Source organism: Tachyglossus aculeatus, chromosome 8, assembly GCF_015852505.1.
Source record: "Tachyglossus aculeatus isolate mTacAcu1 chromosome 8, mTacAcu1.pri, whole genome shotgun sequence".
Classification (NCBI taxonomy): domain Eukaryota; kingdom Metazoa; phylum Chordata; class Mammalia; order Monotremata; family Tachyglossidae; genus Tachyglossus; species Tachyglossus aculeatus.
In genome coordinates this window covers 2,666,318-2,694,300 of record NC_052073.1, presented here as the reverse complement: position 1 = coordinate 2,694,300, position 27,983 = coordinate 2,666,318, and the positions used below count along the sequence as shown (strand labels likewise).

Sequence of the window (27,983 nt, the reverse complement as noted above, 5' to 3'; positions counted from 1 at the left end):
CACGCTATTTCTCTATTGTATTCTATTCACCCAAGCGCTTAGTACAGTGCTCTGCACACAGTAAGTGCTCAATAAATACAACTGATTGACTCAATCGGCTCTTCCCCTCCTACCTTCCTCGCTGATCTCCTATTATGACCCAGCCCGCATGTTTTGTTTTGTTGAGCGTCTCCCCCTTCTAGACCACGAGCCCGCTGTTGGGTAGGGACCGTCTCTATATGTTGCCAACTTGGACTTCCCAAGCGCTTAGTACAGTGCTCTGCCCACAGTAAGCGCTCAATAAATACGATTGAATGAATGAATGAATGAAGGAATGAATGCTCTGCTCCTCTAATGCTAACCTACTCACTGTATCTTGAGCTCATCTATCTCACCACGGACGCTTCACCCATGTCCCCGCTCCTCCTTTATTTATAACAGACCACCACTCTCCCCCCTCCAAAGCCTTACTAAAATCACATCTCCTCTAATCAGCCTTTCCCAATTAAGCCCTCATTTCCCCTACCCCCTCTCCCTCCTGTGTCACCCAGGCACTGAGATCTTTACCCTTTAAACATTTCATATTCACCCCGCCCTCAGCCCCATAGCATTTCTGTACATACCCGTAATTTATTTGAATGTCTATCTCCCTCTGTGGGCTTTAAGCTCTATGGGCAGGGGACGTCTCTACACCTCTGTTGTACTGTGCTCTCCCAAGCATCTACTACAGTGCTCAGCACACAGTGAGCTCTCAATCACACCATTAAATGATGGATTGATTTCTCAAGCAGGCAGGGTGTCTCCCCAGGCCCAGGCCAACAGGCAGATTGTAGCCCACCTTCTTAGGCAGGTCACCCCGCTCAAGGCAATACGGGAAGAGCGGGGGGTGGGGGGCACAGCGGCCCCCACCACTCCCATCTGGCAGCAGGAGAAGGGGGGCTTCCAATCTTCATCATCATCACCATCGTCAGTGGAGTTTCCTGAGCCACAACGGAGAAGCTCTGAACCCGGTGTTTAGAGGAGAACAACAGAAGCACAACAGGAGGAAGACACACACTCCCTGCCCTTGAGGGGCTTTCCGTCTAACGGTGAGGGCAGACCAAGATTATTTACAAAGAGTAGGAGCAGGCGGAAGAACAAGGATATAGAGGACCAGGGATTGGGTAGCAGGGGAAAGCCCGGTAATAAAAATAGGACAAAGAGTAATTGTGGCACTGAAGCACTTACTACGTGCCAAGCACTGCTCTAAATGCTGGGGGAGGTAAGACAATCAGATCAGGCACCGTCCCCTCCTCTCATGGGGCTCACAGTCACAGAGAAAAGAGAGTAAGCAGAGCGGCCTAGTGGCTAGTGCCCGGGCCTGGGAGACAGAAGGACCTGAGTTCTCATCCTAACTCCACCACTTGTCTGCTGTGTGACCTTGGGCATGTCACTTAATTTTGTTCTGCCTCATTTAGTACATTTGTAAAACAGGGATTAAGACTGTGAGCCCCATATGGGACAGGGACTGCATCCAATCTGATTATCCCAGCACTTAGAACAGTGCCTGGCACGTAATAATCACTTAACAAATACCATTAAAAATAAAAATTTAAAAAAACTATGCTGCACAGGTGCACAGGAGCCACAGAGCAGGGTGAGGGACCTTTCTGGCCCCTGGGAAAGCAGCATGGCCTAGTAATAATAATAATAAGAAGAAGAAGAATGATGGCATTTATTAAGCGCTTACTATGTGCAAAGCACTGTTCTAAGTGCTGGGGAGGTTACAAGGTCATTAGGTTGCCTTCAGCAGGGCTCACAGTCTTAATCCCCATTTTACAGATGAGGGAACTGAGGCCCAGAGAAGTTAAGTGACTTGTCCAAAGTCACACCGCTGACAACTGGCAGAGCTGGGATTTGAACCCACGACCTCTGACTCCAAAGCCCATGCTCTTTTCCACTGAGCCACACTGCTTCTCATAGTAGAAAGAGCACGGGGCTGGGAGACAGGAAACCCAGGTTCTAATCCCGGCTATGTCACTTTACCTGCTGTGTGACCTTCGGCAGGTCACTCACCTTCTCCTTGCCTCAGTTTCCTCTTCTGCCAAATGAGGATGAAATGCCTGTTCTCTGTGAGTCCCATGAGGGGAGGAAACTGTGCCTGATCTGATTGTATTATACCTCCCCCAGCATTTAGAGGAGGGTATAGTAAGTGCTTCAAAGCCACAATTATACTTTGTCTTATTTTTATTACTGGGCTTTCCCCTGCTGTCCAGTCCCTGGCTTAGCTGGCACCCAAATGCTTCCCTACCCTGGCACAACCTCGCCTGTACTTGTGGCTTCAAAAAGGGTCCTTGTAGGAAAAATCTAGACGACCAAACAGCCTTGACCCTTCCAAATCTCCCCAAAAAAGAAGTGATGCATTAATAATAATAATAATAATAACAATAATAATAATAATAATAATAATAATACAATCAGGGAGGTTCAGGCCTTTCTGGGGCAGATCTCCCTGACTGCTAACAGATCTTAGCCACAGGTACATCCCAAAGAACCAAAGGTACAGTTGAGGAAGCTAATGGCCCAGTGGCTAGCCCACGGATCTGAGAGTCAGGGGACCTGGGTTCTAGTCCTACTGCCCTGCAGTGGGACCTTGGGCAACTTACTTAGTCTCTCTGTGCTTCAGTTTCCACATCTGGTGATAAAAATCCAACTCCCCCTCCCAGACTGTGGGATGGGGATTATGTCTCACCTGAGCATCCTGCACCTACCCGAGTGTTTAGCACAGTGCTTGACACAGAGGTACGGCTCAGAAACTACGGTGATGATGATGACGATGATGATGATAATGATGATGCAGGGGGAGTAACGGAAAAGCACTCTATGGATTAGGGATCTAGCTTCAGTGAGCCGGGGAGCATCTAACTGGTAAATACCTTTAGCAAGGTTTGCTTGTGAGTTTCCCGCTTCTTTTCTTCCTCTTTTCTCGCGGCCACAGAAGCCAGACGCCTCTCTTCTTCCTGAGTAGACAAAAAAAATAAAGGTTTCACTGGAGAACGGAGGCAATGGAGAGCAGGCGGCGGCAAGCGGCTGAAAGTTTCTCTTTTGTTAATCAGCCAGTGTCCCAAGGGGCCTGTTCTCTCCTTGAGAATAAGAGTAGAGGGTGAAGATGAGGAAGAGGGCCAGGGTGGGCACTCCCAGAAAAGTCCAAGCTTTGCCTCTCCCCTTCCCGCCAGCCGGGTGGCCCAGTGGGTACACTCTCCCAATTAATGATTCCTCAGTCGCCCTTCGGTGGCTGGAACCCTGTCCAGCCTCCAGTTCAAAAGTCTCTCCGACACCAGTGGGCTGAAGTGCCCGGTGGCTGGTTGGAAAACACTCACCCAAGAATCTGGTTTTCTATTCTGTCTTCCCCACAAGACTACAAGCTCCTGGAGGGCAGGGATCTGCTAACTTCACTGTCCTCTCCCAAGCTCTCGGCCCAGGGTTCTGCACAGAGTAGGTGCTCCACCCAACTCACTGACTGACAGATGGATGAGTGCTCACTGGGGGTCCGTCCCTTAGGGGAGACAGCAGGGTCACGGAGGGCAGAGTTGCCCCCGGTTATTAATAATAATAATGATGATGGTATTAGTTAAGTGCTTATTATGTGCAAAGCACTGTTCTAAGCGCTGGGGGGATACAAGGCAGTCAGGTGGCCCCATGTGGGGCTCACAATCTTAATCCCCATTTTACAGATGAGGTGACTGAGGCCGAGAGAAGTGACTTGCCCAAAGTCACACAGCTGACAAGTGGCGGAGCTGGGATTAGAACCCATGACCCCTGACCCCCAAGCCTGGGCTCTTTCCACTGAGCCACGCTGCTTCTACGTTTCTGTTGGGGTTGAGTTTGCTGTCTCCTGCTTCTGCCATGGAGGGGGGGCGTCCAACCAGCTGCCAGTTCCTTGGAGGGGGCTGGGGGGAAAGGAGGGGTTGAGAGGGGAGGGGGTGGGCAGAATCAATCAATCAATCAATCAATCAATCAATCGTATTTATTGAGCGCTTACTGTGCGCAGAAAGAGTGGGGCCAGGACTTGCAGCTGGCCAAGAGGGGTTAGCCTGGATGTCGGATGTGGGGAGCGAGGGGGTTGTCTCCCAAGTGGTTGCTTAATAGCAGCTGGTATCCCACCACAAAGAGCTGTTTGGCAATGATACACAGGATGGAAAGCAGTGAGGCCTAGAGCAAAGAATACAGGCCTTGTGTACACATTTATTACTCTATTTATTTTACTTGTACATATCTATTCTATTTATTTTATTTTGTATGTTTGGTTTTGTTGTCTGTCTCCCCCTTTTAGACTGTGAGCCCACTATTGGGTAGGGACTGTCTCTATATGTTGCCAGCTTGTACTTCCCAAGCGCTTAGTGCAGTGCTCTGCACACAGTAAGCGCCCAATAAATACGATTGATTGATTGATTGATTGAATCAGAAGGACCTGGGTTTTAATCTCAGTTCCACCACTTCCCTGTAGTAGGACCCTCAGCAAGTCACTTAACTTCTCTAGGCTTCAGTTACCTCAGCTGTAAAATGGGGATTAAATACCTATCTTCCCTCCTACTTAGACTGTGAGACCCATGCAGGGCAGGGACGGTGTCCAACCTGATTAAATGGTATATATCCACGGTGCTGTGATGCACAGTAAGCGCTTAACCAATACCACAGATAAATAAAATAAAATTTGCAGCTGTGACGGCAGGCTGAACAGGGCCTGCCCCGAGCACTGCTCCTGGCAGAGGGGACCCGATCTGCTTCTGTCCCAGCCTGTCGTTTGGGGTACGGGCACTGCAGAGAGGTTGGGGGGCCGGGGAGGACAGAGATGATGACAACAAGCCCCCACCCCCACCCCCAAGCACCTCTACCCATAGTGCTCTGCACACAGTAAGCGCTCAATAAATACGATTGAATGAAAATTGACTCACACACTCCCCTAGTTAGCTGGGCCATCACAGGGCCATCTCTCCATTCCCTCTTTCCTCCTTCCCGCAACTATTTTGCGACTGGACTGTAAGATTCAATCATTCAATCTTATTTATTGGGCACTTACTGTGTGCAAAGCACTGTACTAAGCGCTTGGTACAATATAATGGGCAGGGATTGTGTATGTTCCAGGGGGAGATTCCAAGAAAACAGGGATAGACCTCTGAGTAGGGACCCTGGCGATACTGCATGGTGGGGGCTAATAGGTGTTCTGCCCTCTCCAATGCTTAGTCTACTGCTTCAGCGCTTAGTACAGTGCCCAGCGCTTAGTATGTGCCAGACCCTGGCACGTAGTTAAGCGCTTAACAAATACTATTATTTTTCTTCTTCTCTGCACACGGTAGGTGCTCAGTACACACTGTGGACTGCGAGACTGTGAGACTGTGGACTGTATGGTTGTACATATTACTCTATTTATTTATTTATTTATTTTACTTGTACATATCTATCCTATTTATTTTATTTTGTTAGTATGTCTGGTTTTGTTCTCTGTCTCCCCCTTTTAGACTGTGAGCCCACTGTTGGGTAGGGACTGTCTCTATGTGTTGCCGATTTGTACTTCCCAAGCACTTAGTACAGTGCTCTGCACATAGTAAGCGCTCAATAAATACGATTGATGATGATGATGCGAGATGGGAGGAGCTGATAGGTGTTCTGCTCTCTCCAATGCTTAGTCTACTGCTCTGCACATAACAGGCACTCAGTACACAACACTGACTGACTGATAGAGAGCTGGGAAGAGACAGCTCATAGTTCAAATGCACCCAGTGGCTTGGGGTTTGCACTAGAGCATTCCCTGGAAAGAAATTCTCCAAGTGGTCCCCAACTTCTCCCTCCCTGCCCCCTTTCACCTGCTCTCTTGGCCTTATCAATCAATCAGTGGTATTTATTGAGTGCCTACTTTGTGCAGACCACCATACTATGTGCTCGGGAGAACATGACAGAGTTAGAAGTCACGATCACTGCCCACAAGGAAATTACAGCCATCCTGCAGTCAGTCTCTCCACTCCACGACGCCCTTCCCTATCTCTGTGCCCTCAGCTATCCTCCCTCGACCGGCTCCTTGGCAAGAGATGCCCCCTGCGCCCTACCAACGCCCCGTGAAGGCCATCGGACGTTGACGTTCGTACCCAAGTTTGATCTAGAAGTGCCAAGGGCCCTACTCAGATGCCGACGCGTCGGTGAGGAAGGGAGAGAGGAACAAATCGGCCCAGCTCCGCTGGCGTGGATTTTCAGGGTGGCCGGATTGGAAATGGGGGTCACTGGCCTATCTGGGGAGCCGGGACGTCTGCTTTGGTTACAGCCAACCTGCGCAGAAAGGCACCCAGCAACCAAAAAGAGTGACGTGGAGGCCCAGCGCTGACAAATTCCACCCAATGTCACCGAAGGGGGTGAGCTCTGCAGTGTACCCTCTCACCCCTGGCCGGACCAGAATTAACCACAGGACATGAGGGGGGTGGGCGGCAGCCAGCGACTACCCATCGGGAGAAAACAAGCTGTAGTGGGTCGGATCCAATATCCAGTTTCCGGCCCTGGGCCAGCAGCCCTGAAAACTGCGTCGATCACGTACGAGAATCCAACCGATTCATTCCCAGGAGTTGATCTCATCAGATTCTTTCCAATTTCCTTGGACTCCTGCTCAGAGCTGGGCTGCTGAGGGAAGGTGCGAATCCTGGAAAATTGTCCACCCGCCAAAACCAAATCAGATACCGTTTGTTCCAAGGAATTGCTACATCCCGGCCCAAATAACAACAGAATTACTAAACTTGGAAGGGAGACGCTCGCCTCGCTGAGGAGGAGGGGTGACCGGCTGTCAGAGGGGACAGGGGCAGGAGCTCGGGGGGCGGGGGGGTGAGTTTCGCTCAGAGCCCCTTATGCAGAATCTCAGCCTCTTCGTGGGTGACGTGAGACCACCCTCACCGACCTCAGACGTAGACCACCGGACCCGAGGAGACGGCTGGGCTGGGCCAAATGAGGCAGTGCGGGAACAGCGCACTGCTGTAGCAGAGGGCACACGTTGCCCAGCAGTGAACCTCGTCCGGGGGCGGTGGGACCAAGCACTTGGTCGAAGGCGAGACCGGAGGAGACGCAGGCTCTAGGGAGCAGGCGATTAAGATACGGCGCCGGTTCGTAGGATCGTTCCCTGCCCGGCAAACGGCAGCCGGGGCTCGGGACCGAGGAATGGCAGACTAACGCTGGCCGGCTCCTTGGGCAGATGGACAGTCAAAGCTCAACTGTGAGGGAGGGGCTGGTCACTAGCTCACGGGGGCCCTGACACCAGGATGGAGCCGGGAGGGGCAAAGGTGACGACAGATGGAAGGGGCAGAACGTCCTCCATCCCCTTGCCTGATTCTCCATCGGTGACCCGACACGGACCATCCGACGCCCCCGACCCTCCCCTCTCCAACCCTGCTTCCCCTTCCCGCTACCCTGCATGGACCATTCAGCCATCTTCGCTCCCCCAGCGACCCAGCACAGACCATACAATGCTCCTGATTCCTCCCTCTCCGCTCTAACTTTCCTCATTCAAGGACCACTCATTCATGGATCTAAGCAATGCCTCCCTGGATCAGCTGATATCTTTGACCCACTGGTTAGAGGCACCGAGAGTGAGCAAAGCCAGATAAAGGGAGCAGTAGAGGAGGCCGGACACCCATGGACCTTCTCCCTTTCTTCCTTCCCACTCCCCTCCAGAGGGCAGGACCCCGGGGGACAGGCCTCACAAGTGACCGTCACCTTGGTCCTAGCCTGGCATAGACCCCTGACCCCAACCCCAAAGTCAAGGCTATGTGGATTTGGCTCCTCCCCAGCTGACTGTGCCACTCCAGCCGAATGCCACCTCCCCATTGGCCAGCCCCGTCCCTGGCTTCCCCTGGCTGTTCTCCAGCCTTCCCCCACAGGAACAGGCCGATCCCCGGCGTGACTGCCTCGGAGGTAGGGGTGGGCAGGGCCGGAGCCAAGGTCGAGTGGGTTCGAGCTGGACTTGCCCGGCTGAGTTCCAACACCTGTCCGTGGTCCCGGAGCCCTGTTGGGGCTGCAAGTCCCAGAAACCCCTAGGCAGCCTCCAGGGAGCAAGAGAAAGCCCCTACAGGCATGGCAGAAACTCCTCACCCTGGGCTTCAAGGCTGTCCATCACCTCGCCCCCTCCTACCTCACCTCCCTTCTCTCCTTCTACAGCCCAGTCCTCCGCTCCTCCACCGCTGATCTCCTCACCGTACCTCGCTCTCGCCTGTCCCGCCATCGATCCCCGGCCCACGTCATCCCCCGGGCCTGGAATGCCCTCCCTCTGCCCATCCGCCAAGCTAGCTCTCTTCCTCCCTTCAAGGCCCTGCTGAGAGCTCACCTACTCCAGGAGGCCTTCCCACACTGAGCCCCTTCCTTCCTCTCCCCCTCGTCCCCCTCTCCATCCTCCCCATCTTACCTCCTTCCCTTCCCCACAGCACCTGTATATATGTATATATGTTTGTACATATTTTTTACTCTATTTATTTATTTATTTATTTATTTTATTTGTACATATCTATTCTATTTATTTTATTTTGTTAGTATGTTTGGTTTTGTTCTCTGTCTCCCCCTTTTAGACTGTGAGCCCACTGTTGGGTAGGGACTGTCTCTATATGTTGCCAATTTGTACTTCCCAAGCGCTTAGTACAGTGCTCTGCACATAGTAAGCGCTCAATAAATACGATTGATGATGATGATGATGACGGCAGCATCTCCCTAAAGCCTAGAAGAACTCAATAGGGCCCCCTCGAATGGTCAGGGGTGGCTGAAGAAGGGGGTTCAGGGGCAGGAAACCTTAGGGGTGGTTCCTGGCTGGTGGCAGCGGTGGCGGTGATTGTGGCCCAGAGCTGTCATGGTGATTTGACATAGCCGGGGAACCAAGCCCATGCTAGCAGACTCCCAAGATCCAGCCATCTTCGGGTTTCTGAGGGCTGGTGAAGTCTGCACAGGACATTCTCACCCTTAGGCCCAAAGCCAAACGGACCACGCTCGGCCCCTCTGAGGACCCAGTGGCCAGGACTGTGGCGTGGGTGATCCTGGGAGGGTATCCTGGCCCAGCAACGGGGGTATTCCCAGGCGGCAGAGAACCCAGCTCAACTGGCTATCGCCTGAACTGGCTATGATCCAGGCCTGCCCAGGAAGGGCCAGAGCATCTGCCTGAGGACCACAGGACTGCCGGAACCACAACTCCCACCAGCCCTAGAGAAAACCACGGGGGCGGCACCCCTGGCCGTGAGAACCGGGCTCCCTGCAGATCCAGTTCTGACCCAGGCTGGACCTGGGCACTGTGCTCTGGGCAACTACTGCAGCCAAGCTGGGCAGCGGGAGGACCAGAAATTCCCAGTGTGGCGGGCCGGGGGTTGTGAGGTCGTTGGGCGGGCAGCAGACTGACGGCTGTCAGGCTTTCTCACTGCCGGACAGACTGCTGTCTCACAATCCTTTCACAGCCCTGGCTGCGGGAGGCTGAGAACCGAGCACGCTCGCTCACCCTTGCCAAATAAAGATGAGAAGGTCCCCAGCCAGTCGGAGTGAAAATCCCACCCCCCCCCTGGAATGGCCTGGCCCTCCTGGAGAATGCAGAGCCCCAAAAAGACTCCTGCATGGGGGTAGCCACTCCACAGCACGTAGTCACAGTGCTCTGCACAAAGTAAGCGCTCAATAAATATGATTGAATGAATGAATGAATAGTCAGCCAGGCTGGGCTGCTGAAGGAGTGCAGCTCAGGGATAAAACACCTCCCCGGGACCAGCGGCTTCAGGGCTCTGGAGCGCTGGCCAACCTGGCATGGCCCAGGGCCTCAGGGATGGTGCCCGGGATCCAAAGATTCTCCCGGGATCACTCGGGGGAGCCGGAGCAGACGGGCCTATTTGGATCCGGATCTGACAGGCGGCCCCGGGGCCACCTTAGCGAGATCGTCTCGGCGCAAATCTCCGAGAGCACGGGTCCTTTTCCAGCCCCGGATTCCACGGGAAAATGAACTCTCCAGATGTGCGGCGGGGAGCTGCCAGAGTATCCAGATAATGTGGGCCGTAGGGGCGAGTCTGAGCTATTTGAGAGAAAAACGAACAGAGGCTTCCTCCCTTCGTCTTCCGTGGACCTGGACAGGAAGAGAGGCGGGCTGGATTTCGAAGAATGTTTGGTGGAATCCACACGGCAGCTGGCACTTCAGGGGTGGGCAGCTTTCTTCTGTCAGCTGGTTCCCTGCTGGGCAGGACTTCTCAGGGCAGATCTGCTCCCTCATGCTGTTGGTCGAGTGAGACAACTGCCTCCCACCAAAAGAGGCTCTGGGGCCTCCAGGGAACAGGTTCCAGGGCCATTCCGGGGATTAGCGCTAGTCAGGTCCCTATCCCAGAGGGCTGAGGATCCAGAGGGGTGGTGGTAACGTTGGAAGGGGTAGTGGCAGCTCAGGTGGCTGGAGTGGCCAAATCTGGGGAAAACCTGCTGTGGACGATGCTACTCCCACTGGCCTACGAGGCAGTGTTTTCAGAACATGCGTGTTTTTCCAATGATGGGTCAGTCCCAGTATTTTGCCCAGCACGGATGCCCGGTGCAAGCAGGCCTAGCAACCCACTTTCCCTGGGGTTGTCTGGACCTCCAAGCGTGGGTTTTAAAGAGCAGAAAACCTCACTCAAAAGAGCGTTCTGGCCACAAGACCCTCTCAGGTGGACAGTGGCAGGACCCCTGAGTCCCCTTAGGGCCTGGCCAACTGCAGCCATGATCACCGACCATCACTGCCCAAAGTCCAGCGAGCTGTGGGGAGTTTCAGAGGTCGGGGGGGGGGGGCTGCTAAGGGGGTGCACTAGTGGGGGTCCTGCTGTGGGACTTTGGGAGCGGGGGTTGCACCTGCATCAGGATGCCCAGACCCCTCGATGCCTCAAACCTCAGGCATACTAAGGCAGCAAGGGGTTTCTAACCATGCCCCATCAGGGGTCCCGATGGACAGGATGATACCCCTCCCCTTGCCCCCAGAAACCCCTAGAACGGTCCCTGTGGGGATCTTCCCCAGGGTCTCAGCAGTCTGGTCTCCCTCACACGGGTGGTGAGAAGGGGGACATCTTGTCGACTCTGAAGCCCACCTCCTGGCAAAAGGATGTAAATGGGGAAACACATCTGTCCCGGGGGAGCCGCTTAACTTCTCGAGGCCTCAGTTTCCTTATCTGAAAAATGAGGATAAGATGATGATGATGGTATTTTAAAGCACTTATTATCTGTCAATCACTGTTCTAAGTGCTGGGGTAGATATAAGTTAAGATCCATGCTCCCCCTCAGACTGTGAGCCCTAAGAGGACTGGATTGCGTTTGAGCTGATTCTTCTGTGTCTACTCAAACACTTAGTGCAATGCTTAGCACATAGGAAGGGCTTCATCAATGTCATCATCATCACCATGGAATGCCAGTGGCTGGAAGGGAAACAGGTCGGTGCAGGGTGGTCGTCCCGGGCGCCGTTCGACTCCATCATCGGCCGCCACGGAGATTCGGTCTTGGCAAACAGAACCGCTCCTCTCACCACGGCCAGGAAGATGCCAAGGTAGTGTCTGCCGCTGCTTCTCTCAGAGCGTCTCTGGATCGCAGGCGAAAATAGGAACTCGGTCTCCTCTGGCTGCTTCTGCTCCACGTCATTTCCTAGCTTTCTCCACTTTTGCCCTGATGGCCCCTAGAAGACTCGGAATGCAAGGTCACTTGGCCTGGAGGTGACATCATCAACAGAGTCACCCAAGCTGCTCGCCCAGGGGGCCTGGGAGCCCGTGGGCCCCTTCTTCCTGAGACCGGGGCCTGGGTCATTTGATGACAGTAACTAGAGCAGGCTCTCCGCTTCGTGAGCCCCGTCACTACAAAACCAGAGGTCTACGTGTTTTTCCGGGGTCAGCGTGGCAGAGCCACCCCAGACTTTCAGCCCCTGGGAGAGTGACCCTGAAGGACCCAGAGTTCAGAGTTCGGGGATCCTCAGTGGATGAATACACAGATTACTTAGATCATTGTTTGGTTGGGAGCGAGGGCAGGGGACGGGTTTATTTCCATATTCTGCTTTGCAACTGAAGATGGGGGACTCCTAGAAGCTCGGGGGCAGCCCGTAATCATCCTGGAAAACAAATTTTCTGATTCCTGGCCCATCCCCTCTCTGCTGAGCTATGCTTCCGCCCTAATTGTTCTCACCACGGTTTCTCCACCTGCAAGAAAACCCAGATCAGCAGCGGCAGCTCCCAATATTCTAGCAGGGACCGCCGATTCATTTTCAGAACGTGAAAATGTCCTCTGACTGATGATGCCCCTTTACCACAACTTGAAATCCCATTTCTTGCAGGAGGCCTCGCCTAGTTTGCTCCCCACCCCATTAGCTCCCACATATGTCCCTGTGCATTCTTAATGTATATGTCGGTTTTCTTCCTCTCCCATCTCAGCACCAATTCATATACATATCCTCTTTTCCTTCTTCCTACCTGTAACTGATTTCTAAGTCTATCCCCCACCGCTAGAGTTCTTGGAGGGCAGGGATCAAGTCCATCAATTCCGTAAGTGTTTAGCACATCGCTCCCTTGCCCACAGTAGGAGCTCAATAAATACTATTGTTTGAGGATGACAGTAAGGCACAGGCTATTTCAGACCAATCAACCAATAGTATTTATGGATCAACGGTCCACGGCCGGGGACCGTTAGCCAGGGACTGGGCAAAGAAGGAAGACACTCTGGTCTGTCCCTCGGGCCCGGCAGCGGGTGCCCAGCGAGAGCGGGAAAAGCCAACGTTCCCGGGTCACCTGCTAGAGTTGATATCTCCATAAACGACGTCCACTCCCCACTCAAGGTCCCAATCTGCAAACAGGAACCACCCCCACAAGGCAGGCGGGGTGTACGTGGGGATTTCTCACCGTGATTCTCTTCATGTCTAGCTGGCGGAGCTGTAGGAGATGCCGGAGGACAGTGTGCTTGTACCATGGCTCTTGGGCTATCGGGTTGCCATCGAGGGTGACGTCCGAGAGGGACGAGGAGTCCGACAGGCACAGGATGTCTTCAAAGCTGCGGAGACAAGGGCCGTGTGGGATCAGAGAAGGAGCGTGGCTCAGTGGAAAGAGCATGGGCTTTGGAGTCAGAGGTCATGGCTCCGCCACATGTCTGCTGTGTGAGCTTGGGCAAGTCACTTAACTTCTCTGAGCCTCAGTTACCTCATCTGTAAAATAGGAATTAAGACTGTGAGCCCCACGTAGGACAACTTGATCATCTTGTATCCCTCCCCAGTGCTTAGAACAGTGCTCTACACACAGTAAGCGCTTAACAAATGCCATCATTATTATAATAATTATTATCATTTCCTGCTTCAGTCCAGCCATGTGGTTTGCTCGGGGACAAGGAGGCAGGGGAGGGGGACGAAGACTGCTCCTTTCACCATTTGTGGTCTTGTCTGCGGGACTCAACAGTGTTTCTGGAAGAGGATTTTCCTGACCAAAACTCCATTTGGAACCCAACTTCGCCCCCAGGCAAACCCCAAATCCATTGCCAACCTAGCATTAGGGGCAGAATGAACGGTAGCAGTGGAAGAATAGTGGGATTTCTGAAGGCATTAGCGAGGATGGTGGGTTTGCTGAGGGTGCAGTGGGGGAAGAACACTATACTAAGCGCCGGGAAGAGTACCTAGGAGCATGAGCGACACTGGTGAGGACCCCGCTTTAGAGCTACTGATGAATCCTGACTCAACTCACCCCCTCCTGTCCCCGCCGGGCACCCCGGGGTCAGGGGGAGGGGAGAGATCAGAGTCACCCACAGACTATGGCAGGCCCTGGGGCCCAACAGGGTGGCATCCCTTAGTCAGTGCCCACAGCGCTGGCTACCCCAAGCTGAACTGCCACAAAAGGCCAGGATCGCGAGCCTCTGGTAATGGCTGGACCCCCAGTCTACCTCCTGGGTTTCCGGCCAACCTCCGACCCGACCCCCGGACCCGGGCAGAGTGCGCCCAGAGAATGCCCACCCTGCCCACCCAACTACTCGTCAGAATGGCGACTGAGCGCACAAGGGGGTGCCGAGGAAGATGCCAGCCCCAGGGAAGCCATCACGGGCACCACAGACTTTTCAGGAAGCGGCAAAGAGGCAGGATGGGCTGGAGCTCCGAAAACAATTTCGGGGGGCGGGGGCCGTTTCTCAGAAATATGTAGCTGGGCTGACATCTACCTCCCTGGTCGAGAGCAGCTCCCCTGGGGCTCGTTTCCACAATCCAGTCAATCCGGCTCTCAGCATTTTATGTTTTTTGTGTTGCTCAACATGTGAGGTCAGATGAAAAGAAGAGAAAAAATGAGCGGTAATAAAATGCAGACTTTTCGGCCCCGGCTCAGCGAAAGACGCCGGGAGCCTAAGGTTAAGGAAGCCTGAACTTGGCCTGCAGAGGGGAGGGAACCGAGGGATGTGGGGGGCTTCGAGGGGGCTCAGACGAGAGAATCTTTCATGATCACAAGATGGGAAAAAGGGAGGTCTATGTCGGAGGACCAAGCATTCCCGATCAGAAGGAAGAGTCTGTGACTTCGGGCGATGCCATCATCGTTGCCGTCAACATAATAATAATAATTATGGTGCTTAATAATAATACTATTGGTATTTATTAAGCGGTTACTATGTGCCAAGCACTGTTCTAAGCACTGAGGTAGATACAAGGTAATGAGCTTGTCCCATGTAGGGCTCACAGTCTTCATACCCATTTAAAAGATGAGGTAACTGAGGCCCAGAGAAGTGAAGTGACTTGCCCAAGGTCACACAGCTGACAAGTGGCAGAGCCGGGATTAGAACCCACAACCTCTGGCTCCCAAGCTCGGGCTCTTTCCACTGAGCCACGCTGCTTCTCTATGTGCCAAGCACTGCTCTAAGCACTGAAGTAGATACAAGCTAATCAGGATCAACACAGTCCCTGCCCAGACTCTTAATCCCCATTTTACAGACGAGGTAACAGGCCCAGAGAAGTGAAGTGACTTGTCCTAGGTCACACAGCAGATATGTGACAGAGCTGGGATGAGAACTCAGGTCCTTCTGACTCCTGGCCACTTAAGCCACGCTGCTTCTCCAGCCTGTCACTGTACCAAGCGCCCACCAAGTGTGAAGCACTGTACTATGCGGGTGGTGAGCAGGACGCACATCACCTCAATGACATACTCTTTAAACCCCAAGCCCGCCAAATCGAACGAGGCTTGAGATAGACGGTTTAGGAGGGCAGTGGCTGCGCTGCTCCGTCTCCACGGAGAACGGAGCCGGCAGCCCCTGCAGAGTTATGCCTGTCAAAGCAGGTTTTGCCGGGAGTGGGAGTTTGTGGACCTGTAGCCTGTCCACATCTTCCCCCTCTAGACTGTAAGCTGGGTGTGGACACAGAATGTGTCTGTTTATTTTTGTATTGTACTCTCCCGACTGCTTATTACAGTGCTCTGTACACAGTAAGCGCTCAATAAATTCAATGGAATGAATGACTGAATCACTGCTGGGATGGAGGGGGCAGAGTGGGCAGGGGAAGGGGGATTGTTGGGTGGTCACCTTGCTCTACCCTCCTTCCATCCTCCTCCTCCTCTTTTTCCTCCTCTTCCCCCCAGGAAAGACTGGTTGTGGTGCCCTGGGGAGGGAATCACGGGCAGAGCCGTGCCAATGGTCCAGTTCGAATGTTAGGGAGAGGCTGGGGAGCGACGGCAGCACCAGAGGAAGGAGAGAGGCTGGGGAGAGGCCGCAGCCCCGGGGTTTAGGGGAGAGGCTGGGGGAGCAGCAGCAGAGCTGGACCATTGGTCCGACCCTAGGGTTTGGGAGAGGCTTAGGGAAGCAATGGCGGGCCCAGGGTAGGGGAGCACCTGGGGGAGGAGTGGCGGACCTGCCATTGGCTTGACCTGGAATGCCCTCCCGGGCCTGGAATGCCCTCCCTCTGCCCATCCACCAAGCTAGCTCTCTTCCTCTCTTCAAGGCCCTACTGAGAGCTCACCTCCTCCAGGAGGCCTTCCCAGACTGAGCCCCTTCCTTCCTCTCCCCCTCGTCCCCCTCTCCATCCCCCCATCTTACCTCCTTCCCTTCCCCAAAGCACCTGTATATATGCATATATGTTCGTACATATTTATTACTCTATTTATTTATTTATTTATTTTACTTGTACATATCTATTCTATTTATTTTATCTTCTTAGTATGTTTGGTTTTGTTCTCTGTCTCCCCCTTTTAGACTGTGAGCCCACAGTTGGGTAGGGACTGTCTCTATATGTTGCCAACTTGGACTTCCCAAGCACTTAGTACAGTGCTCTGCACACAGGAAGCGCTCAATAAATATGACTGATTGATTGATTGATTGACCCCTGGTGTTTGGGGAGAGCCCGGGGGAGCAACAGGGGTCCCAGGATTAGGGGAGAGTCTGGGGGAAAGGTAGCAGCGGAGCTGGAGTTAAGGAGAGATAAGAGAAAATCTCCCAGCAACAAGGACAGTTCAGGATTTAGAGGAGTCGACCAGGGAGCAAGTCCACATGGTCATGCTGGAGGGCAAGATCTGGGCCAGAGGAGGGAGAGGACACAGGGATGTCTCTGGGGGCTTCGTCCCTACCCAACAACGGGCTCACAGTCTAGAAGGGGGAGACGGACAACAAAACCAAACACGTGGACAGGTGTCAAGTCATCAGAATAAATAGAAGTAAAGCTAGAAGCACATCATTAACAAAATAATAGAATAGTAAATATGTACAAGTAAAATCAATAGAGTAATAAATCTGAACAAACATATATACAGGTGCTGTGGGGAGGGGAAGGAGGTAGGGCAGGGGGGATGGGGAGGGGGAGAGATCACCCAGATCACACAGACCAGATCAGTGCTTTGCACGTATATGCTGTGTGGATGGGAGGGAGGGTGAATGAAGGGAGCAAGTCAGGGCAATGCAGAGGGAGTGGGAGGAGAGGGGGCCTTAGTAATGGAAAGATTCTTGAAGGAGATGTGCCTTCAATAAGACTTTGAAGTGGGGAAGTGCAATTATCCGTCTGATATGAGGAGGGAGGTGAGGAAGGAGGGGGCAAGGTGATTGAGGGCTTTAAAGCCAAAGGTGAGGAGTTTTTGTTGGATATGGAGGTGGATGGGCAACCACTGGAATTTCTTGAGGAGTGGGGAAACATAGTCCGAACGTTTTTGAAGGAAAACGATGCAGCAGCAGAACGGAGTATGGACTGGAGTGAGGAGAGAGAGGAGGCAGGGAGGTCAGCGAGGAGGCTGATACAATAATCAAGGCGGGATAAGGTAAGTGCTTGCATTAATGTGGTAACAGTTTGGATGGAGAGGAAGGGGTGGATTTTGGCGATGTTGTGAAGGTAGAACTCACAGGATTTAGCGATGGCTTGAATACGTGGTTTGAACGAAAGAGAGGAGTCAAAGATAATGCCAGGGTTAAGGGCTTGCGAGACAGGAAGGACGGTGGGGCCGCCAACAACGATGGGAAAGTAAGCGGGAGGACAGGGTTTGGGTGTGAAGATAAGAAGTTCAGTTTTAGCTATATTAAGTTTGAGGTGACAGGAGGACATCCAAGTAGAGATGTCTTGAAGGCAGGAGGAAATGCGAGACTGCAGAGAGGGAGAGAGATCAGGGCTGGAGATGTAGATTTAGCTGTCATCAGCACAGAGGCGATACTTGAAGCCATTAAGCGAATGAGTTTTCCAAGGGAATGGGTTTAGATGAAGAAAAGAAGGGGACCCAGCACGGGACCTTGAGGGACCCCCCACAGTAAGGGGGTGGGAGGCGGAGGAGGAGCCCGTGAAAGAGACCAAGAATGAGCGGCCAGAGAGATGGGGAGAGAACGAGGAGAGGACAGTGTCAGTGAAGCTGAGGTTGGAAGATAATAATAACAATAACAATAATAATAATAATGGCATTTATTAAGCGCTTACTATGTGCAAAGAACTGTTCTAAGCACTGGGGAGGTTACAAGGTGATCAGGTTGTCCCACGGGGGGCTCACAGTCTTAATCCCCATTTTACAGATGATGGAACTGAGGCACAGAGAAGTTGAGTGACTGGCCCAAAGTCACCCAGCTGACAAGCGGCGGAGCTGGGATCTGAACCATTGTTCAGATCCATTGATTTGAGCAATCCACTGAATCCACTAGATCCACTGAACCATTTGGAGTCAGAGTCTGACCTCTGACTCCAAAGCCCGGGCTCAGGAGAAGGGAGGGGTCGACAGCGTCAAAGGCAGCTGAGAGGTTGAGGAGGATTAGGATGGAGTAGAGGCCATTGGATTTGGCAAGAAGATCATTGGTGACCTTTGAGAGGGTGGTTTCTGTGTAGCGAAGGCGATGGAAGCCAGAGCGAAGGGGGCCAAGGAGAGATTTGGAGGAGAGGAACTTGAGACAGCAAGTGTAGCCAGCTCGCTCAAGGAGTTTGGAGAGGACTGGTAGGAGGGAGATGGGGCGATAACTGGATGGAGCAATGGGGTCAAGGGATGGTTTATTTAGGATAGGGGAGACATGGGCGTGTTTAAAACCAGTGGGGAAGAAGCCAACGGAGAGCGAACAGTCGAAGATGGCAGTTAGGGAGGGAAGAAGGGTAAACAACACGCTTGCGGCAGTGCTCTGCACATAGTAAGCGCTCAATAAATACGATTGATTGATTGATTGATTGCGGCAGATGGAACCCAAGTCCCGGCTTTCAAGAGCACTCGATTCTGTGGGATGGGTTGTTTGTTTGGATTGGTGTTAACCCCGAGCACTCGGCCAAATTGCAAATCAGAGGCAAGAACTGCATTCTTCTGCCTTCTTCCGGCCTGGAGACGGAATTCTCTTTACTTCCCAAACATCTTCCCAGGGCACGTGCTGCCGGGGGAGAGACGTGGGACGGGGAAACTAAAATCCACTGGGCACGGCTGAATCTCGTCTCAGCTGTGAAACCTGAAAGGCTTAGGGATGTAGTGACCTCACAGGACTGGGAGTAAGGGGACATAGGTTCAATCAATCAATCAATTGTATTTATTGAGCACTTACTGTGTGCAGAGCACTGTACTAAGCACTTGGGAAGTACAAGTTGGCAACATATAGAGACAGTCCCTACCCAACAGTGGGCTCACAGTCTAAAAGGTTCGAATCCCGGCCCTGCCACTTGCCTGCTGTGTGACTTTGGGCAAGTCACTTCATTTCTCTGTGCCTTCACTTCTTCATCTGTAAAATGGGGCTAATAATAATAAAAATGGTATTTGTTCGGCCCTTACTAGGTGTCAAGCGCTGCTCTAAGAGCTGGAGTAAAGACATGCTAGTCAGGTTGGACACAGCCCCTGTCCCACACGGGCTCCCAGTCTTAATCCCCATTTTCAGAGGCGGAAACTGAGGCACAGAGAAGTGAAGTGACTTGCCTAAGGTCACACGGCAGACAGGTGGCGGAACCGGGATAAGAAACCAGATCCTGCTGATTCCCAGGCCTTGCCGTCTTCATTAGGGCATGCCATCTCCCTCTTGGACTCAATACCTGTTCTTTCTCTCGCCCTTGGACTGTTTCCCGATTCGTATCTCAGCACTCAGAGTGCCTGGCACATAGTCTGGCCACGACGGGGTACAGCATTTCACCCCAAATCTCAAGCCTGCAGAGCTGATCTACTGGAGGACTGGAGAGCTGGGACCATCCAAAGGAGGCACTAAGCGCTCTGAGATACTCTACCCACAGCAGGCACTCAGTCATGAACTGAAAAAACCGGCACTTACTATGTGCCAGGCACTGTACGACAGTGTGGCTCAGTGGAAAGAGCTCTGGCTTGGGAGTCAGAGGTCATGGGTTCTAATCCCAGCTGAGTGACTTCGGAAAAGTCACTTCACTTCTCTGCACCTCAGTTACCTCATCTGCAAAATGGGGATTAAGACTGTGAGCCCCCCCATGGGACAACTTGATCACCTTATAGCCTCCCCAGCGCTTAGAACAGTGCTTTGCACATAGTAAGCGCTTAACAAATGCCATCATCATCATTATTATTATTACTAAGAGCTGGGGTAGATACAAGCTAATCAGGTTGGACACAGTCCCTGTTCCACATGGGGTTCACAGTCTTAATCCCCATTTTACCTATGGACATTTGATATTCGCCCCACCCTCAACCCCTCAGCACTTAATGTGCATATCTTTAAACTATTTATTTTAAACCACTTATTTATTCAAACTAATGCCTGTCTCCCCCTCTAAAACGTAAGCTCATTATGGGCAGGGAACATGACTGCTAATCCTGTTGTGTCGTACTCTCCCAAATGCTTAGAACAGTGCTCTGCACATAGTAAGCGCTCAATAAATACCGTTGATCGATTTTACAGATGAGGTAACTGAGGCACAGAGAAATTAAGTGACTTGCCCAAGGTCACCAGCAGACAAGCGGCAAATCCGGGATTAGAACCCAGGTCCTTCTGACTCCCGGGCCTGGGCTCTAGCCACTCGGTCTCGCTGTTTCTCTGATAATAATAATAGTAATAAAAATAATAACTGTAGTACTAACTAAGCGCTTACTATGTGCTAAGCACTGTGATAAATGCAAGATGATCAGGTCCTACATGGGGCTCACAGTCTAAGTAGGAGGGAGAAAAGGCATTGAATCCCCATTTTACAGATGAGGTAAGTGAAGCACAAAAACATGAAGTGACTTGCCCAAGGTCACACAGCAGGCCAATGGACAGAGATGCTATTCGAAGCCAGGTCCTCCGACTCCTATGCTTCTAGGCCATGGTGAGTGTGTACGTGTGTTATGTTGCCAACTTGTACTTCCCAAGCGCTTAGTACAGTGCTCTGCACACAGTAAGCGCTCAATAAATACGATTGAATGAATGAATTAATGAATTTACACACTTATATCCAAAAACAGGACTGGGACTTTTAGAATCCTTCGAAGTCACCAGGAAGAAATAGTTCTAATGCGCAAGCACTCACCCTTTCCAAACCAGAAACCAACTTCCTTCAGGAGGTATTTTATGACATGGGAATTTAAATCAGGAGATTAAAGAGATTAACTGCGGGAGAGACAGAAGGGAAAATGGGATGAAAACAAGGGAGCAGGCTGCTGAGAACCGCACTGGCAGAGAGAGAAAGAACAGGAAAACTAGAGAGAACGAAAAAGGAAGGGGGACAGAGGAAATGCTGAACTTCCGTTTTTCCTCTCAAGGTCCTGAAAGCTCCCCCAAGGCTCCAAGCACTGGGATAATACTGCTACTACTACTACTAATAATAATAATGGTATTTGTTAAGCACTTACTAGGTGACAAGCACTGTTCTAAGTACTGGGGTAGTTACAATTAGGTTGGCCACTGTCCCTGTCCTTCATGGGGCTCACAGTCTTAATCCCCAATTTACAGATGAAGTAACTGAGGGCAAGAGAAGTGACTTGCTCAAGGTCACACAGCAAGCAAACGGCAGAGCCGGAATTAGAACCCATGTCCTTTTGACTCCCTGTGCTCTTCCCACTAGGCCACGCTGCTTTTCCACCTTCACCACTCTCCTGGGCTCCTCCCTTCACTTCCCCTAGCCAACAAAAGTGACCTCCACGCCCTATGAGGGAAAGTTGAGAATCAGCAGATTCTCACGGATGATCTATGCGGATTTAGGGGAAGCAGCTTTGTCAATCTTTAAAATCCTCGCGGAGATCTTCAGGGCATGTGCGAAAGCTGAGAGAGTGTGTGTGTGTGTCTAGTTTTGAATGGAAATACCAGTACAACAAACCTTTAGCCACGGCAGACAGGGAGGGAGGTGGGCAGGGCTGGACTCCCTCGTGACAGCAATTTTCATTGCGCAGTAGGGCCCTGACCCCAGCTCCGGGGTCCCGATCCACCGCAGCCCCCCGACAACCCGAGACGCGGGCAGGCGTGACTCGGAAGAACGGAAACAGGAGCCAGGCGCTGTGGGGTGCTACCAGGAAACACCCTGCAGTCCTCCAGGAACGAACGCTGACAACCTCACTCCGGCGGCGCGGGGAGTGGAAATGAAAAGTTACGCACACCCTGCTCATGAGTTTGGCAGGCTTAATGTGCTGCAGCCTTGCTGAAAGCCTGTGTCACGGGGGAGGATGGGGGGTCAGGTGGGGGAGGGCGAGGCGGAGCAGGGGGCGAAACGCTGAAACGCTCGCTCCCCCTGCCTTGGCACAGAAAGATGAAGGGCAGGCCCCTTCTCCCATACTCTCTGTCTCCTGCTGGAGCGGGCAGGGCTTCCTGGCCCCAAGGTGCCCCCCTCGTCCCTGCCCCGTCAGACTTCTCCTGCCCTGACCGGAAGATTCTAGGTCTCTGGTGTTCCCGGTAGGAAGGCGGTACTGGGCCCCAAAAGCCCCTTGGGGAAAAGTTTGGCTCAGGGGCACTGGGGTCCAGATCCCATCACCCCACTCCGCCCCTCCGGCCGCTCCAGCTCCGAGGGAGAATTCACGGAAGAAACTTCAGCTCACCGGAGTCCGTCGCCTTGCCGGGGACCAAGATGGCCGGGCCTCCAGGGCAGGGCACAAAGTCATCATCAGTAACGCCCGTTTCCCCAGACTTGTCTTCCGCTCCCCACGCCCACCACCCTCCATCCGCCCCAGAAGTGTTCCAGAACCACCGCCCTGTCACCGGAAGGCTACTTTTTCTTTTTTTTCCCCCAACCCAAGCCACCGCCGGCAGCCCGGCAGCCTGTCACTCCTGCTCGCGACTCCAAAGCCCGCCAGCAGCCCGGCGGAGGGCCGGGCGAGGGACGAGCAGGCCCGCGTCCTCACTCACCTGGATATGCCGTTGAAGCTGAGGAAGAGTCGCTGGAGGCAGGGCAAGGAGTCCACATCGTTCTGGAAGGGAAGGAGAGGCGTCAGTTGGCTGCTGGAAGGGGCCAGCCGGCTCCTCGGCCTCTCCCAACCCGGGCTCGCCGGCCCCGCTCGCCGCGGCCTCCCTCGCTGCGGCCTCAATGGCCCCCAGCGGTCTGCCCCATGCCTCCCGACTGCAAAGGACAGGGAAGGGGTTCCGTGTGTGTCTGCAGAAGAGGCTGGCACGGGTAAACAGCGCTAGAGAGGAGACAGGGAGAGGGGGAAGGGGAGGGAGAGCGGGAGGGAGGGAGAAAGCCAGACACCCGCTGCTGCTAGCCTCCTGGAACAGGCTTTCGGGAAAGGAGCCAAGGTGCTGCCTCAGCATTTCAACTGCAGGGCGAGGACAATGCGATCCACTGCAGGAAAAACACCCTTGATTTCTCCAGGAGTGTGCGTCGAACCCTCAGTCAATCAACTGGACTTCCTGAGTGCTTACTATGTGCAAAGCGGTCCGTCGGCCGATCGTATTTATTGAGGTGCAAAGCAGTCAGTCGGTCAATCGCGTTTATTGAGCACTTACCGACACTGTGCTAAGCACTTAGGAGAGTACGACACAACAGAATTAGCAGATGCATTCCCTGCCCATAACAACCTTATATAGTCTAGAGGGGGAGATGGACACTAATATGAATAAGTAATTCATAACATAATTTAAAGATATAGACATAAGTGCTTTGGGGTTGGGGCTGATGTCTAACATCCAAAGGCCACAGATTGAAGTGCACAGATGATGTGGAAGGGAGAGCAGTCAGTCAGTCAGCCAATAGTATTTACTGAGCACTTACTGTGTGCAGAGCACTGTTCTAAGCGCTGGGGGTGATCAGGTTGTCCCACTTGGGGCTCACAGTCTTAATCCCCATTTTACAGGTGAGGTAACTGAGGCACAGAGAAGTTAAGTGGCTTGCCCAAGGTCACACAGCTGACAAGTGGAGAAGCAGCCTGGCTCAATGGAAAAGAGCACGGGCTTTAGAGTCAGCGGTCATGGGTTCAAATCCCGGCTCCGCCAATTGCCAGCTGTGTGACTTTGGGCAAGTCACTTAACTTCTCTGGGCCTCATTTACCTCATCTGTAAAATGGGGATTAAGACTGTGAACCCCCCGTGGGACAACCTGATCACCTTGTAACCTCCCCAGCGCTTAGAACAGTGCTTTGCACATAGTAAGCGCTTAATAAATGCCATTATAAAAGAAGAAGTGGCGGAGCCGGGATTCAAACCCAAGACCTCAGACTCCCAAGCCCGTGCTCTTTCCACTGAGCCACGCTGCTTCTCTAACAGTATTTATCTATAAATATCTAGTATCTAAATAGTATCTAATAGTATTTATTGAGCACTTACTTGTGCAGTCTTCTAGACTGTGAGCCCACTGTTGGGTAGGGACTGTCTCTATATGTTGCCAACTTGTACTTCCCAAGCGCTTAGTACAGTGCTCTGCACACAGTAAGTGCTCAATAAATACAATTGATGATGATGATGATGCAGAGCACTAAACATTTAGTAGAGTACAATATATTCCCTGCCCACGATGAGGTTACAGTCTATGGGGAGACAGACATTAATATTAATAATTTACAGATCTGTACATAAGTGCTATGGGGCTGGGAGGGAAGATGAATAAACGGAGCAAGTCAGGGCAAAGCAGAAGGGAGTGGGAGAAGAGGAGGGTTTAGTCAGGGAAGGCCTCTTGGAGGAGATGGGCCTTCAGTCAGGCTTTGAAGGTGGGGAATCAATCAATCAATCGTATTTATTGAGCGCTTACTGTGGGCAGAGCACTGTACTAAGCGCTTGGGAAGTACAAGTTGGCAACATATAGAGACAGTCCCTACCCAACAGTGGGCTTACAGTCTAAAAGACTGTGATTATCTGTTTGCTATGAGGCGGGAGGGTATCCTAGGTCAGAGGCAAGACACGGGCGAGAGGACGGCGGCGGTGAGATAGACAAGACTGAGGGACGGTGAGAAGGCTGGCGTTAGAGGAGGGAAGGTCAATCAGCTGGTGGTTCTGTTGGCCATGCGAAACCGTCATGACGCTGAGAGACCGCAGCGCCTGAATCAGTAGACAGGGAGAGCCAGATGCCCCATCCAGGACACCGCATCTCCAGCATTCCAAGAAGCCGACCGTTCCCTGGAGAATCCCGCTTCCTGGAGTCCCGGGAGGTGGTTGGAAAGCCACCTGGGGGGGCACCGGACGGAGCCGGGGCTGTGAGCCCACTGTTGGGTAGGGACCGTCTCTATATGTTGCCAACTTGTACTTCCCAAGCTCTTAGTACAGTGCTCTGCACACAGTAAGCGCTCAATAAGTACGATTGATTGATTGATTGATTGACACCCTGTGACAGGCCTGGTGGAGGCCTCCCCAGACTGAGCCCCCTTTTTCCTCTCCTCCTCCCCATCCTCCCTGCCCTACCTCCTTCCCCTCCCCACAGCACCTGTATATATATTTGTACAGATTAACTACTCTATTTATTTTACTTGTACATATTTACTATTCTATTTATTTTGTTAATGATGTGCACCTAGCTTTATTTCTATTTATTCTGATGACTTGGCACCTGTCCACATGCTTTGTTTTGTTGTCTGTCTCCCCCTCCTAGACTGTGAGCCCGTTGTTGGGTAGGGACCGTCTCTATATGTTGCCGACTTGTACTTCCCAAGAGCTTAGTCCAGTGCTCTGCACACAGTAAGCGCTCAATAAATATGATTGAATGAATGAATAGGAACGGCAGCCATGGGGGAAGCATTTACTGAGCCCCCCAGGGCGAAAGGCACTCTACTTATCACTTGGGAAAGTTCAAAAACCGAAAAGTGACCAGTTTCCTGCACACCACGGGCTTCTATGCTAATGGCAAGTTTATGGAAAAGAATCTGCCACATCCCAGAGGCCCCTGGCTCACTCCAGTCCCACTACACTAGTTATTAATAATGATGGCATTTATTAAGCGCTTACTATATGCAAAGCACTGTTCTAAGTGCTGGGGAGGTTACAAGGTGATCAGCTTGTCCCACGGGGGGTTCACAGTCTTAATCCCCGTTTTCCATATGAGGTAACTGAGGCAAGGAGAAGTTAAGCGGCTTGCTCAAAGTCACACAGCTGACAGTTGGTGGAGCCGGGATTTGAACCCACGACCTCTGACTCCAAAGCCCATGCTCTTTCCATTGAACCACACTGCTTCTCAACTCTTATTAAAGTTGTCGTTATTATTATTATTATTATTATTAATTGATCATTCTGCACATAAAGGCACTGAATAGGCACAAATGAGTGAATGATTGAAGATACTCTCCAATAGAAATGGCCCAGTTTGAGGGCCAAATTCTAGCACTCTTTAACGTAACAAGAGAAGATCAGAATCCAGGCCTTTAATTCATTCAATCGTATTTATTGAGCGCTTACTGAGTGCAGAGCACTGTACTAAGCGCTTGGGAGGTACAAGTTGTCAACATATAGAGACGGTCCTCTTCCGCAGTAAGAAGGGGGAGGTAACACAAGTCTAGTAGAAAGAGCACACGCAGCAGGGTCAGGAGACGTGACCTTGGACAATGCCAGTTAGCCTCTCTGAACCTCTGTTTCCTCATCTGCAAAATGGGGATAAATTTCTCTTAGCCCGTGAGCCCAATGTGGGACAGCGGTTGTGTCCAACCTGATTACCTCAAATCGACCGCACTGACTCAGAGCAATTACAGAAGGGCAGACTTCAATGTCAAGATACAAAAACCAAACCAGCGTGGCTCAGTGGAAAGAGCCCGGGCTTTGGAGTCAGAGGTCCTGGGTTCAAATCCCAGCTCTGCCGATTGTCAGCTGTGTGACTTTGGGCAAGTCACTTAACTTCTCTGGGCCTCAGTTCCCTCATCTGTAAAATGGGGATTAAGACCGTGAGCCCCCCGTGGGACAACCTGATCACCTTGTAACTTCCCCAGCGCTTAGAACAGTGCTTTGCACAAAGTAAGTGCTTAATAAAATGCCATTATTATTATTCTCTGTACCTCAGTTAGCTGTAAAATGGGGGTGAAGACTGTGAGCCCCATGGGGGAACAACCTGATCACCTTGTAACCTCCCCAGCGCTTGGAACAGTGCTTTGCACATAGCAAGCGCTTAATAAATGCCATCATCATTATTATTATTATTCCACTCCCTACAGGAGACAGCTCCCCAAGCTGAGCCTCCCGGGCCCTGGATCCCAGAGTCGGGGGGCCTCGTCATCTCGCCCCTCTCCAGCCCGGATAGGGATCACCTGCCACTGGGGTGAACCTGAATTCCAGGGTACCCCGCCATCCAGGGAGTCGGGGGGCCTCGGAAGCAGGTACTCACCGCCCGCCGTTTTCAATGGGCTAAATCAATCAGTCGTATTTATTGAGCGCTTACTGTGTGCAGAGCACTGTACTAAGCTCTTATGGGGAGACTGGTCAGCAAATAGGCCGGCACCAAGGCCCTCTGGTCCGGTCCCCGGAAGGACGTGGGGGGCAAGCGTCTCCGCTGGCCTGCGGGGCCACCCCTCCTCCTCCTCCGCTCTCTCCCCGTGCCCACGGCCAACGTGAGTCAGCCGCGGGGTTATTTTTAGGCACTCCTGCCTGGCATCCTCCAGTCAAAGGGGGTGATACTACACCGCTCCCCTCTCCACCTGACTGGCAGAACGGGACCCCTTCCTGAAGTAGCTTGGCACGCACAGGGCTGGACTTCTCCCTCAGGGAACTGTCTCCCTGCTCATAATAATAATAATAATTATTATTATTGTTATTATTATAAAAATAATTGCTATAAAAATAATAATAATGGTGTTAAGCGCTTACTATAATAATAATAATAATAATGGCATTTATTAAGCGCTTACTATGTGCAAAGCACTGTTCTAAGCGCTGGGGAGGTTACAAGGTCATCAGGTTGTCCCACGGGGAGCTCACAATCTTAACCCCCATTTTACAGACGAGGGAACTGAGGCCCAGAGAAGCGAAGTGACTTGCCCAAAATCACACAGCTGACGATTGGCAGAGCCGGGATTTGAACCCGGGACCTCTGACTCCAAAGCCCGGGCTCTTTTCCACTGAGCCACGCTGCTTCTCTTACTATGTGCAAAGCACTGTTCTAAGCGCTGAGGAGGTTACAAGGTGATCGGGTGGTCCCACGGGGGGCTCATGGTCTTAATCCCCATTTTACAGATGAGGTAACTGAGGCCCAGAGAAGTGAAGTGACTTGCCCAAAGTCACACAGCTGACAATTGGCAGAGCCGGAATTTGAACCCATGACCTCTGACTCCAAAGCCCGG

At 52.2% G+C, this 27,983-nt stretch overlaps 1 protein-coding gene across 1 annotated transcript in view; it reads right to left on the bottom strand.

The window, feature by feature from the left end:
* LRRC49 (leucine rich repeat containing 49) overlaps nt 1-27,983 on the bottom strand; it is a 111,744-nt gene that overhangs the window by 45,368 nt on the left and 38,393 nt on the right. The window contains exons 8-10 of the mRNA XM_038750563.1: nt 22,648-22,709; nt 12,840-12,987; nt 2,895-2,978 (exon numbers count right to left, since the gene is read on the bottom strand). Of these exons, the coding sequence (XP_038606491.1) occupies nt 2,895-2,978; nt 12,840-12,987; nt 22,648-22,709 (294 nt within the window). The remainder of the gene's footprint in view (nt 1-2,894; nt 2,979-12,839; nt 12,988-22,647; nt 22,710-27,983) is intronic.